We start from the raw sequence: 17,424 nt of genomic DNA on the forward strand, positions 1-17,424 counted from the left end.
TACACCTGACACCCAACAGTGGTGAGCGTTATGAAATGCATAATTGGAAAGTTTAACTTATCGCGAAAGTTACAATATGCTTTATAATATATCTAAAGCATTGGTCTAGTAATCCGTAAAGGAACAGCTGTTTGAGGAGAAAGGCGCACTAGAAATCATAATTGCTAGACAACCGTGCTTGTTGAACGAGTGTACCACGCCACTCAACGACTCGACCGTTAAAGTCTCCGGTGTGGTTCGCGCACTGTGCACTTTTACTTATCCGTCTTTATAAATCCGAGCTCACTCTCTTCCATTTACATAATGACTTATTTAGGCAACAGGAAATGCCGCGGTTTGACTGAGGCACAAATAAGCAGTCACTTAGAGACCACTTGTCCGACACGTTTCACTCCACTCTCGGCATCGACGGACGACCTGGCCCGGCAACTTTACCGTTTTCGTCATCCCTCGGTTCCCATACGCTAAGACTAATTTATTTTGTAATAGAGAAATAGCACATGATACTAATGTAATATTCTGATTTTGTTAACATCTCTATACGTTTTGCACCAGAAAGAGACAATGTTCGTGATTACTTAAAATTTTACATCGTTATGAAAGGTTCAGTATCACTTGAAGGATACATACCTTGGGAATGCACAGATTAGAAAGTACATTATAAGTGATCGGTTCCTCTTTCATATATACGTTATTGAGTTGATCAAACCTTCTGAATTTTCGATAGATTCGATACTCTATTCGATAAATTTATGATTCAAAGCTCACATATTTGTTGTGATCGATGAGTAGAAATCGTCGATGCGATTTCTCTTTCACGTGACATTGCAACGATAAAGCTCGATATTTTTGCACGTCATACGCAAGAGAAAGCAAGGAAAGCGCCCTCAGGGTCAAACGCCATGGGCCATAATTTGCGGGCTCCTAGAGAAATTGTAAATTATAGCCTTTGGTTGAAAATCCGCCCGCAATTTACAGAAGCGAGATGGAGTCGGAATGCCGGCGGCGTTGTCGTTGATGTGTGTTTATTTCTCACCGTTCGCTCTGCGCCGATAGAGGCCCAGTAATGGAAATGCTTGCAATATTTCATGGAATTTGTAACCGTTTGTAACCGGGAACACGCACAGGGCGTAACACTTATGTAATAAACACTACTTCCAGCCCGGGATTGACGGTTACGTGGCTCCAAATTTTAATTTGCAACGTGTTGGGACGATTATGGAATTTAATTGCGCAAGAGTGGTACAGTTACGAGATTGGAGGAACAGAAAACAGAGTTAGCCTGTATAGTGCTGAGAAAGTTTCCCCTCAGTTCTTTCCATACTCGACAGCAAATACTTCCACATTCATTGCAAATCTTAACGGAATTATAAATAGTTATAAATTAAAAATAAATTTTAACACACACTTATTCATTTGAAAGTCTTTTTCTCTTTTCCTTGAAAGAACTCACCATAATGTAACATTTTACAATAGATAAGCATATTGTACTATTTAAGATTGGCTTGTCGTGTAAGTGAAACTTTAAAACGATTGATGTGATGTCTTATTTACAATGGCATGTTATACAAGTTCTACTTTTCGGGTGTTGAAAGATCGGGACATTTATTTTTTATGTTTGAAACTGCCTGTTAATATTTCCACCATAAATATTTCTATGGTGCTGTAGAATAAGAACACTGTGTAACTCTCTTTGAAATAGGACTGTATTTTTAATGGTAGCAGCCACTTTTGTATGGTAATACTTTAAAAATAAATATCGTTGGGGGTAATTGTGGAAAATACATTTTCCTTTTGTTCGGATAGTTATTGATTTTGTTTGCAGTGAAAAATTATGAAGGTAGGCTACGGTCACGTCCACAGGCTGAAATTGCTTCCTTCACATTTCGTGTAATTCCACCGTTGGCTGTCCTGCCAAGGATGACAATCCTGCGGTCGTCTCGGGCGGAATGTGAACCTTGTAATTCGAGCCGACTGATTACCTAGGTCGTGCTGGTATGTGACCCGGGAGTCGGCCTAGGTGGAGACTTTAGTTCCTGGGGTCATTGAAAAATCTGACCTTTGTCTGTACTCAGTTGAGGTTTTTGAAAGGACAAATTCTAATCACACGTTTAAGCCTTGTAATTTATAAAATATTATTGTTGAGATATATTAGGACTTATACTAACTCCTTAGTAGTTATTTTCGCGAATGCACAACAAGAGAAATCATTCAGGGATCAAGGACGATGGAATCATGTCCATTAAGGTTCAGATTCTACAGGGTACTAAGGCGGTAAAAGATAAACATACAGAGTCATTAAATCGGGTGACGTCAACTTCTGTATTTTTCCACTTCCTTGTCATGTAATTACTGCATCACGATCATCACGGCGAGATGTACAGTAGAGAGCATTCTATCATCACTATGTCACTGTTAAACATTCAACCTACGATATATTCACTATACAAATTATTTCATTGGTCGTAATGAAACTGTCAGGATGAACAATCCCAGTTTGACTTTCACCATTCTGCTGTGACAAACGGAGGTCGGGGAATAAAATAGGAGTTTGTTTTTGTGGAAATTATGAGTAGCATAAAGATAGGAATCAAAAAGAGGACAATTAGCATGGTCAGTTACTCTCTGCCAATTATAGTGGTAGTAGTCTAATTAATTACAGTGATGTGTAGCTCTCCATGTCTAAATTGTCCAGCTGGAGAACGGGATCAACCACTACTCTCAGGTGACACTGACAAGTCGAAGTCGAATGACGTCACTCCTTTCTCGCAGAAATAATCCTCGCTGGATCGACCAATTAAGATGAATATCAGCTTACGTTCATATAACTGTACGAGGTTTTTCCCACCACAGATATATTTCTAGAGGCCTAATGTATGGACATCTTTATGTATAAGACAAATAATTCAAGGAGAACAGTTTGGAATTAAATCTGATTAATTTTACAGTCGGTGAGCCTGTAGACCTAGCTGGTTTCATCATGCTCGGATAGTATTATTGCGGTGCTTCGTGTATTGCATACAGGTACTAGCTACGATCACCTCATGAACAATCTTAGATTTGCAACGAGATCGTTTTACAAATCGAATAAATAATTTAGAAAATCGTTAAAATTCCCTGTTCCTTTTTCTGACTCTCCAAGAATAGACAATAGTACGACAGTAAAATATTGCCTTATCAATATTCAAGAAAGACTTGTTAATATAAAAAATCTGTTTACCTAGGTTCAATTTATTTAGAAACATCCCAAAAGTTTTTAACTGAAAGAGACTGAAAAAACTTTTTTATATTCTAGATGTTATATTAATATTTTAGACATCTTGATTCTTGAAATATTTAACATATATTAGGTAAAGAATTCAGCAAAATCCTTCGTTATATTTCCTCCCTATTTTTGTAATTTTACATTCCCAGATGATGCTAATTTTATTTAAATTTAATTAAATCCAATTTCATAACTTTTCTTATGTACTTGTGTTGTAATTTCTTTCCCTTTGTATATTTGAACGTGGTTGTCGGTTCTACGCCCTAGAATCTCTATTGTACAATCATTATTTATTTAAGGAACTAATGTGGAGTTTTTTTCCGTTGCACAAGTTTAGAGATACTGTTTTAAGTTCTGTAATTTTGAATCACATTTGTACAAGTTTTGAAGTCATTTCCTTTATGGAACTTCTCGTTTTCTTTGTAATATCTTAAACATGTTTACATGAGGGTTACAAGTGTTTTAAAAACTGGCAAACTGTACAATACAAATGATGGTATCATTCACTACTTAAGTTTAAAGACGAGAAAGAGTAATTTTGTTCGCTTGTATAGATGTGGTAGGAATAAGTCTTTCGAGATATACAGAAGTGAAAGTGACTCACAAAGATCGTGTCCGTTTATGAATGAGTGTATCTGATAAGCATGGTTTATGCGGAGTAGAGCCTACACTCTGTTTGGCAATTACAAGTGTCACTGTAAACCAGCCCACGTGAGGAGTCAGAGATAAGCCGCCCAGATCAGATCCATCTCTGGGATATCTCGCGGCTGGTTAATTGCCGTGGCCGTGTAGTTGGGTCCATAAACTGGCCTCTGCACCTGTGGCACTCCTTGTTTGAATAAGTAAAGAACTCCAATCCTATCATTTTGGCCAACTGAGTGACTTTGCTGCAGGCATTTCTGAATCGTCAAGTCGTTACCCAATTGTAACATCTGTTGATTTCTTCGCGTAACATATTTGTGTTTAAAAAACCGCACTGTAACAGACGGTATGCACTACCGTCTGCATACATATTTGAAATTATATATATATATATATATATATATATATATATATATATATATTTAATTTTTGCATATATAATTTTTGAAAATAAAAAAAAAAAAAAAATACAATAACATTTACGTTTGTGATAATCATCATACAGAGGTGCAACAGTGGTTTTGAAGGTTAAAAAAAGGACAAGCCTTTCAAACTGTGTTACATCATTTTTAAGAATTACAAAACAAATCAGCCACTAAATCAATACCATAATAGTGTTTACAGTACATTTCAATGTATTGTTTAAGATGTTCCAAAGGTTTTGAATACATACCAAATCATTTTTAAAATGTAAACTGTAGACTTCACAGTTGTGTGTAAATGTCAGTTTCTTCTTCTTTCCCCTCCCCCTCTAGACATCAGGAGGATTTATAATTTTAAGAATGATTGATGAATTTAGGTACTCGCTCTGGCCAGGCGACAATGCTGACCTTTACACCTTAGAGTCCTCACTATTTCTTCATCAATTAATTTGTATTTGGCTCTATTTTCGAGCTCCTGACTTCTTTTTGTCTTAGTTGTTGTCCACATATTTAATGCATGTATTATTGTATATTTATATAATTTCATACAAATGTATTTAAACGCATATGTGACAGATACGGCCAAATACAAAATAATTGAATCGGAAAAAGTAAGCGCTCTGTGGTGTAATGGTAGCACATTCACCCGGCAAGTGAGAGATCCGGGTTCGACTCCCGGCGGAGCAAGTACTTTTTGTGATTCAATATTTATTGAAATTAAATAAGGCTATTGCCATTTATACAATTTAATGTATATTTATATAGTATTAGTAGGCCTATAATGGTATATTGTATTAGTTATTCAAATATTGTTAATTATTATTGTAAAAATGGTGGATACCGTTGATGAATAAATAAATAAACATGTACTTAAATGAACAAACTAACCCACATGTGTGGCTGCCGCACTTACCTTCTGAGTCCACGAGGGCCCAGACGATACTGCCATAGAAAGAGAACATGTTTCAATACTGCACATCGTATACGACCCTATGGTGTCACGCATAAATTTGTTAAAACGAACACGTATACTAGTGCAAAAATGGTGCTAATAAATAAAAACTGTTTCTGACATTCGAAATTTATCGATTTCCTTTTCGAGTCGTTTGAATGCCACATAAGTAACTATTGCTGGTGCAGTAATAGACTTTACTGTAAAACCCGTTCCATGGAGCTTAAATTGATAGTCGCAGATAATTCACGGTCCTCGACATTGAAGAAAGTCGTCACAAGCTTTGTGTTTTTACGAGTGGGACGACTATAACTCAGATTAATAGAGCTCATACAGTCCAGACTCACTGCCCACCTGTTCTCTGTTGTCATCTGTGAAATATTGCACTGGCCGGTCATCTGTTCTGGCTGTCAAAACACTATTTATGTCTTTCTACTGTGAGTTCTCAATATTACATAAGCTGTATGTATTATGTACAGAATAAAATCATTTAAATCGTCCCTATAATAATTCCAACCATAAATACATTTCTATGGTTTAGCACTAGTCTTCATTAGTTGTATTCAGAAACGGATTTATATTTTTAAACATGACTTTACTATACATTACATTTAGAAATGTTTATCACTGCAATAAATTATAGTTTAAATATACATATATATAGTGTATATATATATATATATATATATATAATACTTATATACAAACATTATATACAAATATTATATATATATATAATATCTTAATATATATATATATAATATATATATATATATATTTGTTTTACTAATTAAGATACAAATACAAAAACTGTTGTGTATAAACCTGTGAGCAAAATGTCTCAACCCATAACGAATTTATTGCACACCATAATAACGTGAAATATTTAATGAGTTGTATGTAATAAAGTGTATACTCGTACAACCTCTTCATTTTGATTTGTTTATATCTCCAGGCTATAAACTGCACTAAAGTTAAAATGCGTTTTATTACTGTAATTTAGGAGTTATTGAGGCGAGTTTGCCTTTAAGAAACCATTCTTATTGCATGAACATTTAAATCTTGATTTGGGTAGTTGAATTCAGGTATTGATATTAGAGGATTTACATGTTCATGTGATTTTTATATTTTGTTTATTTATTTAAACTATTAATCATATTTTCAAGTTCACTTCAACAGAAAATATACATTTATTGTTTGTTTACAAACAGTTTGTCATTTTATCATTTTCGAAACGATAAGACATTTTACTTGGTGGGACGGGGGGGGGGGGGTTTGTCACCTCCCCCTACCTCTAGGCCTCATGTCCTCTACAAGCCCTGTTACTCGACTCATGGTGACACTTAACAAATTGTCGGTCCCAATCATTATCATAACCGGTCGTGCCGGCGATCCTTTAAATCCTTTCTCTTTTATGCAAATCCCGCTTTATAAATGTTTCAATTCCCAGTTGTAGCCCAATTTGCGGCGATTATGGTAGCAATCCGGCCGGTGACTTGTCGGTCAGGGCCCCTGCAACTGTCCAGTGGTCCGCCACTGCATCACGACTGGCTGCTTCCGACAGAACTTGATCGGTGGAAAGGATATTGGAAAGTTGAATTCATAAATAAAACTGCTTTCTTTCAGTTAAACATGAATATTTCCTCATAATAAATTGGCAACTTCTCAGTGATCTCAGGGGAAGTCTTGTCACAATGCCAACAACAGTAAAAATGAAACACAACTAATTTTCGTAGTGCACCTTCCCAATCAAACCCAGTTTTTTGTTATTCATAAGTTTATCCTAAGTGAATGGTATATATAGATTGTAAACATCATGACGAGAAAAATGATACCAAACAAATGAATAAAAATTAAATGAAAAATTCTTTATTTCTACATTTATATAACATTTATTTCTACAGTTAGGGCCGCATGGCCCTTTCTTACACTTAACCTGCGACAACGTAAAATTTAAAACATTAAGTATTACCTTAACAATAAAAAATTAAAGAAATAATTACATTTAAACAATGTGGTGTAATTAATATAATATTTTAACATGATAAAATTTAAATTTAACAAATTAATAAGTTAACTTATTCTGTAATTCTTAAAACAACGACAACAAACAACGTCTAATACATTGAAATTTTAAAAGAGTATTGAGTCTAAGATATGTATTATTTAGTCGCATAATTTCAAGATTGTTGGGAATTTTGATGAAACTAATAATTACCTCTTAGCTGGTAAAACACTTTACTAACTTTTACGGTTGAGATACATTTTATAACAAGACACAAAATTAATTGTAGTACTCTGAGGTTCGTTAAATAATACTGATGAATATCGAATACTGATATCGATATGTGCTCCAGCTCCAGCCCCAGGTGGTCCGGCCTTGAACGCATTCCGCTAGAGAAGGTGTAGTGCCGGTACACGATACCTGTGTTACAACAGTGTCTGTCGCAGAGCCGCCAGCAGAGTACCACTGGTAAAGGGTTTTGTGAAATACCTCGGGAATTTCCAATTATTGTAGGTCAAATTACGAATGCGCGGGTCAGTTGCAGCTGGAGATTGTAACAATCTCCTCAGAGTACAGCTCACCAAGGCTACCTCACCACACATCAGTGTGTGGAGGAAAGGGGGGGGGTCCGTTAAATATTTTATGTATAAAAGAGCAGAAACCAATTTCCTATTGTGTTTATTCTGCCCGTTCCCACGGCCTGCAGCCTCAGCCAGGATGTTATGCAACAGGATAGTGGAGAGTCGGAACTGTACGGGGTAACCATAAATTTTGCTCGATTCCCAAGATTTGAAACTACTCCACGTTTAAATCTAAACTTTCAAAGACTTGTTCGTTCTAAACATCCACTCTGTCCAGACAGCGTGATGGTTCTTATATTTTTAATTCATTATTTCAACATTTACTATCACACTATTAATACAATTAGTATTATACTCGTGTTTCGAGAATTGATTAATTGATTGATAGGAAAAATAACCATCACTGCAGATGTAAATTAAAAAATATATATTATTAAAAAAGCTAGGTACTTAATTTTGTTTGGTGATTTTAAGTATGTGAAACTATTATTTTACATACATATAATAAATTGAAATATTTTACACTATAGATGTAACTTTTGTGAATTTGTTAAATACTCCGTTACAGAGCTCTGTTCCACGAGCTTCCAAACTTCTAAATATGGGAGTATTTGTGTCTTGTTTAAAACAGCTGATTACCGTTAAAAACTAGCAGCTGGTCGGTTATAACATCCATTATAATTGGTTGAGCGTTAGCAAATACTTTCACATTGGTCTAGTGGGAACTCTTGCATTGTAGTAACCTCCCTAGCTCACTGGAACTTTTATTATTTTAACACTACCATAAAGTCTAAGTTAATGGGGAAATGTGAATGTGTCGCGTGGTAAGATATTCTGAGATAGATTTCTTCCATAGACTTTAAATTTTGCTTGATATTTCATTTCTCCGTAAACAAGAATGTGTTCTATGATGGTAATTACCGTAGGATTTGACTGATAATTTTTGACGTGACAACGTCTTAAATTAGGTTGCGGCTCGAGTCACTCATGAAAAAGTGTAACGCCCGGTTAACGTTACGATGCCCGTCCAGTGGGTCCGCCGCACGGGATAAAGCAGATAACTGTGGGTCCGCCGCACGGGATAAAGCAGATAACTATGTTTATTCGTGAAAATGTGGAGTGCTTAAGCGGCCTACACACGTTCAAATCGGCTTGTCAATTCGATGTGAACAAGCCGAACTGACAAGCGAATTGACTGTGTGTATGTAAAAGTTTGTTCAAACGATGTGAGCTCAAGCCAGAAATTTGAACTGATGGCATGATGAATTCATCATTTCGGCTTGACACATCGGCTTGACGGCAAGCCGAACTGATCGTGTGTATGGGAGCGTCAATTCAGTTCCTCAAATCAACTGTCTGCGCATGCGCACCAGTGACAGGCGTCAGTTTAGCAACTATCCCGCGTGTTTGCTGCTGTGTCCGTAGTCAGTGAAATTTATAGCCCTTTTCCAAGTGACAGCAGACTTTGAAAAGGTATTTTTTTTATTTACATTACACTGTGTTGTCAGTGCAATGAGTTCTTGGAGTAAGGAGTTCTTCAGTTCATAGAGTTGTTTAGGGGAAAAGAATGTTTCTTCGTTCATCCGCAAATAATTATGCCAATCTTTGGGGTGAAACCGAAGTTCTTTTAAAAGGTTAACAATTGGGAGTACTGGGCTCGATTTAAAAGCCAGTCTTTAGTCCACTGATTCCGCTTGAGTTGACGCTTTCTTCTTTTCACAATTACACAAGCCACTGCACCATATATTAGTAATAACTCATCGTCCGAAAACATTATTTAACTTGCAATTTCCGAAACACAAGCACAACAAAATTTTGGAGTTAATTAACCAGATCGAACTGACAAGCCAAACTGAACGTGTGTATGTGATTGCTGCATCAGTTAGAATTGACAAGCCAAACTGACAAGCCGAACTGACAAGCCGAATTGAACGTGTGTAGCGGCCTTTAGATTCGTCATTTACAACAACTACAACAATAAAGGTAAATAATTGTACACTGATATTTCATTATCGTAAACTATGATTGATTGATTAATTGTTAGATTGACACAAAAGTTGAGAAACTGAGTTTATAGGTTGTGTCATACTATTGACAAATGTTGATAGTGTTAAGTAAATTATTAGTTTAAATCACTCTGCAATCAATCGTAATTCAGTCGATTGAGAAGAAACAGCGCGTATTGCTAGTCAAACATTTAAAATAACAAATTATAACCTCTAACCTGTCATAACAGTGCGACCAAACAAACGAACTAAACCGACCAATCACCACGCGCGGAGTTAGAATTTAACTGTGTTTAGCAAGAATTTCAAATTCCAATTTTAGTAAATGTTTTATTCAACTTTACCATTTACAATAACAAATTTTAATTAATTTCAAATTATGTACAATGTTTTAGTAAACAAAATATATTTCTATAGTTAAAATTTGTGCAATTCTTATTTTCATTCAATTCCTTGTTCCTATTGTGCAATTTAATAATATTCATATCAATAAATATTCTACCGAGAAAAAGACGTTGTCACGTAAAATCTTCGCCCGTAAAACCGACTTTACAGGCAACCATAATTTTTTTGTGTGTCAACATATGTACTTGTGTTTGTACGCCTGTGTATCTGCCTACAGGACATCTCGAGAATTAATAGTTTTAGATGTCTAATAGTTATAGATTTGAAACTATACATACAACCTCAGCGAAGCCTGTACAATAAGTGGTGTGGCGTACCTTGTCATAACCAACTTATATCAGCGAATTTCTTTGTTAAGCTCTACACTTTTTATATTACGCATTAGTAGTTCTAAACATGTTTCATATCATAAAATAAGATATTCTGCCTCCAAGATGTCGATGCAGATTGTGATAGGAATAGAGAAACCTACGGTTTTATTGCTTTTTGACCCTTACGACGTACATAATGAATTATGTATATTCCTTTTATTAATCATCGTCATCTTTATTTTCTGTTTTTAAGATTACGTAAGTCATTATAGCGTACTAATGCTCTGGCACCTGCCACGGTATAGCAACCAGTCACAAACATATGATGTAATTTTAATCGAGACTTTGCCAGGTAGAATAATAATTTTCTATTAGTCATACAGTACTCTACAGTACTGTGTCCTCATTCCTTTCGTAACAGTTGCCATTGAACCTGCCACAGGACACCGCACGTAACTTTGTATCACTGTCAGAGTACTTCCTGTGCTCGCAGGTGGAGTCACGAATCACGACCGGTTAGCATGCCTCGGCGAGTCATCACTTCCGCGTCCCCAATTTCTAAGTCAGCGCTAGTGATGCACGATTGTGAGATGTAGAAGTTTATTAATAGTAAGTTTTTAGGCGTTATAGTTTGCTCCAATCAATTCCAATGAATTAATACGTTTTGCAAGGCAAGCTGCCACCCGCTGCTGCTCGTAAAGTCCGTCTGCTGCGGTTTATTTTTATGTGCAGATTAAATCTATTTAATAGAAAAGCCAATTTGGAAAATCTTATTACTCTACCTTCAAAGATTTATACAACTTATATTGTAATTCAATTCAAATTGCTGTACTTTCGTTTAGCCGAAACTAATCTTTTCATAGACTGGTTTAATAACAAAGGATAGACGATATAAATTAGGATCCAAGAAACTAGATCAAATTGTTTTCATGAACAAAATTTCAACTTATGAAAAAACGTTTTAGTTTTGAAACTAAAATTGTTATAGTTTTTGTAAAATGTTTTGATAACGATTAAATATTTTACAATAATGCTGGTTTTACTATTTTATTAGTATTAATTTTAATATTATTACTTTGAATAATACACTATCATATGCAAATACAAGATCACAACTTTCCTTATTTTTTGAATATTATGTTAAGAATAAATTAACATAATAGTGAGTGAAGTGAGTAACCAGTATTTATAACCTCTATACTTACGACCAGTCGCCATCGCGCATAACTTATACCAGTACCAGTACCGTGATGGCTGAGTCACAAGACACCTGAGATCCTGTGTAAACAAGTCAGGAGCGACCCGCAGGACATTCATACGAGAACTCAAGGTTGAGGGACTATGATTATGATACTTAAATAGGACCCAGGTCATATATTGTTCAAGCTATCAAACCAACAAATATCAGTACTGTTGTCATAAAGGTTCAATACTCTGGCAATGAGGTAGGTATCTTGAGCAGAGATAATCTAGATATCTTTTATGTTTCAGGTGTTGGAAAATGGGTTGGTTTCACGCGCGCCTGTTGGGAACTGTATCTCTGATCCTTATAGTCTGCAGTAGCGTCGCTCTCGCCAAAGCAGGTAATATACTTCAAATAAGAAAATAACATTAAGACTAAACATTCGGCAACTTTACAACATCGTAGGAGCTCCTTGCTCTCTTTGCTCGCTCATCTGGTGTAGAATGTGTATTTTAACGTTTCATAAACATTTAAGAGAGGGACTTACAGTTTCAGTCTGAATTTACAGTTAAATCACAAGTTTCAGGTCATCCGTTGTTTGAATAGATATAATCTTAAATTGTCAATTTTCAAACATATTGAATTGATTGAAGAAAGTGAATATTTTGAGTAAGTAGCGAACTCAGTGTGCTGGTTTTTAGTTGGTAGCCTAATTGTCCGACCCAGATTACCCATCAGGCTAATCAATTTGGTATCTATTAAACTAGCAGCCCAATTAGTAAATTACGTAACTCAAGGAAAACAGCAGTAGATAAGATAACACTATAAATAAAACAATAGTAGCCTAAATTATGTAAATATGCAGGTATAAATAGTTTTGAGAGCAAGAAAATATATATACCTGCTGGAAATATTTAGACTTTACTAACTGATATTAAAATAAATACCTAAACTGTACACCATTTTCAATTTTTTTTATATGACATAAAGGAACTCTAGAATATGAATGTAATACAGTTGTTTTGATAGCTAGTCATTATGTAAATTGGATGCTTTAACTTATAAATCAGCAATTTACGAAGCCACCAACTTACAAGATTGTTGTTTTCATATTGGTGGCGATGCTTCTTCTCAATCAACGTTTTTGAGATAGTTTCGTCTAAATTTATGAGAGGTTTCTAAAATGCTAGCCTAATATTGTGTTCTTATTTTGATTTACATTTAAGTATAAGATGTTTTGTAGTATTAGAATTGTCAGATTGTAATCATATTGTAGTTCTTGTTAAACTTTGTTACATTTTTTTTTATTATATTAATTTTATTTAAGCACTTATGTTAGTTTTACCTCTTCAGCCTATATTGATTTTGTTACTTACGTTCCATTTCCTATTTTAATTAGTTGCTGTTGTCATAATGTTATATTATTTCTATTACTGATTTTTTGTGCTCTTTGACTATATTGTTTCCTTTAAGTTCATTATTGTTACTTCAATATATTTTCTCTTTGTTTTGTTATTTAATACTGACATAGGTCTCTTCATAACTCACATTTCAATTATGTTTACTTGAATTGTTTCTACGATTGTAGGTATTAGTTTTAAACTATTTGAACAAATTTATGTAATTAAGTGTAAATTTTACTGTGAAATGTAGATCCTTTTCAAAATAAATAAATTTCCACCACTTAATTTAGATAGATTATAATCCATCTTAACGCAGGATATGTTGGAAGTAACTTCAAAGGTTTTTAAGCTAGGTTGTAAACACTTGTAAATACAGATTTGTAAGGATGTGTCAGCCATTTAATGTATGATGATATTAGATGGTATATACTGATATTTTTATATCAAGAAAATATAAAATATTAAAGTATTAATATTAACGTAGTACAATTCCAATCCTATAAACGTGTGAAGTAACATATTTAAACATGTTTGTCTGTGATTGGGACTAGCCATCTGATCAGGACTCTTATAATTTGGACTTCCCACCTGACCTGGAGGTCTATGATTCATTGTTAGACTTCATAATAAACATACAGTAGCGGCCACACCTGCATGACTCACTCGCTGCGGGTGCCTACTTGGCCACCATTTTGTGATCGGACCATATTCAATGGGTCTATCGTAATTCTGGTTCTTGGCGAAAATATTGACCCATTTGTCTTTCATCACACTATTAACATCTTAAGTTTACTCAAGTGTTTAAAATTTTATTTCTACTTCCAATATTTGATCTTGATGTGCAGAAAGTAGTTTAACACATATATAGGTTTCAAATTCTTAAAGAATAACTTGAAACAGTTTCGATGTAAAAATTTGCAACGATTCAAAAACTTAATTGTAAATTTATACTTAAATACTGTACTATAATAGTTTAAACATCCGAGACTAGTTGTGAAAACCCATGTATTTTATATCCAGTTCTACGTCATAATTGTGCAATAAATAAGTGTGCTTACAAATAATACCATTAAAGTATTCAATTTCTAATGTTCCTTCACTTACATTCTTTAAAAATGCCAACTCTCATTATTAACCTACATTAAATTATCAAGGTACGTATTTTAGGAATATTTTTTATAATTCTTCTCGTTTTTGGCTGATCGTAGCCGAATGTCTGGGTTGTGTTTGTTGAAATCCCTTACATTTGAGACCGTGTGAGAAGGACAATTAAGTTCTTAAACATTAAAAAGCCACAAATTACTATTTTATACTTCTACAAAAAATTTTGTGGCGTACTGTTTGTTTTGTCCTAGGCTTTGTTCTGCCTTTGATTATATTTTTATTACAGCTCTAACTGTCAAATTCGATAAAAGTGTGCAATTTTGTTAATACTATCAACATATATTGTAATTATTATCATATTAATAAATTTTGGGAATTTAGAGTTTTTACACTTATTAATTTATTGTGTTTAAATCTTCCCTTACACTCTTCCAACGAACATCATAAGACCTTGAGACTCACCGGACATAAGATAATTCCGTCATGGTTGATGAGAAACCGTGTTTTGTAACTTCCGGACATTAAATCAAATGCCCGTAAAAGCCTCTGATCTCTGAGTGTACAGTAAACCCTCTGAAGTAACTGAATCTCTAGAAGAATATATACTGTATTAGAGTCACCCAAAAGTTACTCCGCCTATTGGTCTAGAAACAGTAATAGTCAGTCTTCATTTATTTTAACACTATGGAACTCAATGTTTTCTGCGCAAATCAAACAAATGACAATAATACTAGCAATAGAGGTTAGTTCTTGACCTTACTGACCTCGCACACCTCTCTACTCAAGGGCATCTTGTAGACAACATAATGCCATTCCGATCAAGTAAGCCCTCACATCGGTTTTGAAAGTATTCAAGCTAGTAAGAGTTAAATGCGGAGGCAAAGAATTAAACAGTTTTGGCCCATATAGCAGCAGTAAGTTTTTAAACAGTGTTAACTTAAATCTATCATGAACTAAATATTGCTTTTGTCTAGTGTCTTATAAATGTTCCAGAGCAGAGAAAAAACACAATTATTAAAAAAAATAGTACAGTGTGATAAATTAGGAGGCTTGTGAGTGTGAGAATGTTTCTTGATCGAAACAGCTCTCTACAGTTGTCTCGCGCTCCGACACTCCAAAAAGCCTCAGAGCTCTCTTCTGAAACAAAAAATTATTTGGAAGAAGCCAATAGTGGTAAACCCCCAGAAGACAACATCATAACTCAGTTTGAATTCAAACAAGCCAGTATGACCCAGTTTGAGCGTATCTCCGTATGCAAAAGAGGAAAGACACCTTAGGGCATAGATGGCACAGTTAACCTATTTGCTCAGTGTATTGATTTGGGTGTTACATTTTACTTTCTAATCAAAATGCACATACGAAAACTTGATTTAAAGGACGTGTTCGAGCATTTTGTAATTAATAGGAAGCAAGATTGTTTTATAAAAACCATGTCGAGATTATATGGCTTACATTGTAAAAGTTTTTAAAGTTATATACATTTTTATTATTGACAATGAATCTTATTATCTATAAATAGAGATATCGTTAGGTGATTATAATATATATAAATTGAGGGAGATTATGTATCTAGAGAAGGAATGAAATAGGATCAAGCACCGAGCCCTGAAGTACACCTGTTCTCACTATAGAATAATCTGATAGTAATATCCTCCCTGTGTTTTATCCGAATGCACTGAATTTGAATTCGAAGAAATAACTCAGACCATTGGAGGAAAATGTCTCGGAAACCACAACTCTTCAAATTTCCGAGGAGGACTTTGTGATCAACTACTTCGAAAGCTCTGCTCTAGCCTCATAAACTTCTAGAGTGTGTTCACCAGAGTCAAGAGGAGACAAGATATATTTTATTACGAAGGCAAGTAAATTTGTGGCGTTCATATTGGATCTAAGTCCTAAACTGATAGAAGGAAAGAATGTCGCACATAACTAAGAAGTTTTTGATTCTATTTGAAAATATTTTTTCAAAAACTTTAGAGATGATTGTTTCAATATTTTAATATTTTAGAAGCCTTTTTACTCGACCATACAGTTTATTCTCCCAACCTCTACTGACTATCGGTTGTTGAGAATATGCGGACACTAGATTTCTGCTCTACACGATTTCACGGTATCTAACAAGTTACAGACTCAAAGATTCGGCAAAGAATTTGAGTTCGCTGCGTTTTGTGGACACCCATTAAGGATGTATTGTGGACAAATTTATTTGTCTAAATCCTATGTTATACGTCGAAAATTACCTCGATGTGATAATCTTGTAGTTTTTCGATTAAGGTACAGTAACTATACCTCATATGAATGACTTGTTCCATCGCGGTCTTTAAATTACTTTACAATTTGATATATGCTTACATGCAAGAGCTTCCTCCACTCATCGTGGAGCGACCCACTCAGGTGTAGGATTGGTTTGAATCAACATTAGTCTTAATATGTATTGAAATTATGTCAGGAAATATTGAGAGAAAGTTACAGTGTTTTTAAGAAAATAAGTGTAAATCAATAACCAGTTCGTCATTAACTTAATGGAATAAATGAAAATCATAATATTGTACAAACATGAAATCTAAGTAAGGTAATTTTTCCAAATACAGTTGGTTTGAAAGTACCGTGCAGGCAAAAATAATGTACGGATGTAGTTTATTCACCTTTCTGACGCTCAAGTCACTTTGAAATATTTAAATGTTTCTATATTGTGTCCTAAATAATTTAAACATTGAATAATTTTGCTTAGATTTTGGAATTCTTTGAATATGAGTTGTACAATTCACAAATTTCGATCTTTAAGGTTCGAGATTGAGATAAATGTAGCAAAAAAATAAATAAAAAACGGAAAACCCTAATCTACCGATGTTTTTAATCCTTATCTAATTAAGACTTTAAAAAGCATGAGTGCTGTGATTAGGGTTGAATGTGACGCCTAAGCCAACAAAGAGTCCTGCTCATTCTATTTTGAAATTTATATAAAATTTGTGGCATCATGATCCGATCTACAGGCTTTCAATTACGTAAGAATTTGTTGGGAACACGAACTCCCACAGCGGTCGTAAATCTTCCAATCAATACGCCATTAAAGATGTTCCAGTGGATTAACACGTAATATCCACTGATAACATGGAAAGTGGAGGGTCGTGATGGTGAGTGTACG

General features: G+C 34.5%; 1 protein-coding gene across 1 annotated transcript in view; it reads left to right on the forward strand.

Annotated features, from left to right (window-relative positions):
* The window catches only part of LOC124362265 (cadherin-99C-like), a 190,061-nt gene that overhangs the window by 43,488 nt on the left and 129,149 nt on the right, over positions 1–17,424 (forward strand). The window contains 1 exon segment of the mRNA XM_046816618.1: positions 12,081–12,172. Within this exon segment, the coding sequence (XP_046672574.1) occupies positions 12,091–12,172 (82 nt within the window). The 5' untranslated portion in view covers positions 12,081–12,090.

The sequence above is a fragment of the Homalodisca vitripennis genome, chromosome 5, assembly GCF_021130785.1.
Source record: "Homalodisca vitripennis isolate AUS2020 chromosome 5, UT_GWSS_2.1, whole genome shotgun sequence".
Classification (NCBI taxonomy): domain Eukaryota; kingdom Metazoa; phylum Arthropoda; class Insecta; order Hemiptera; family Cicadellidae; genus Homalodisca; species Homalodisca vitripennis.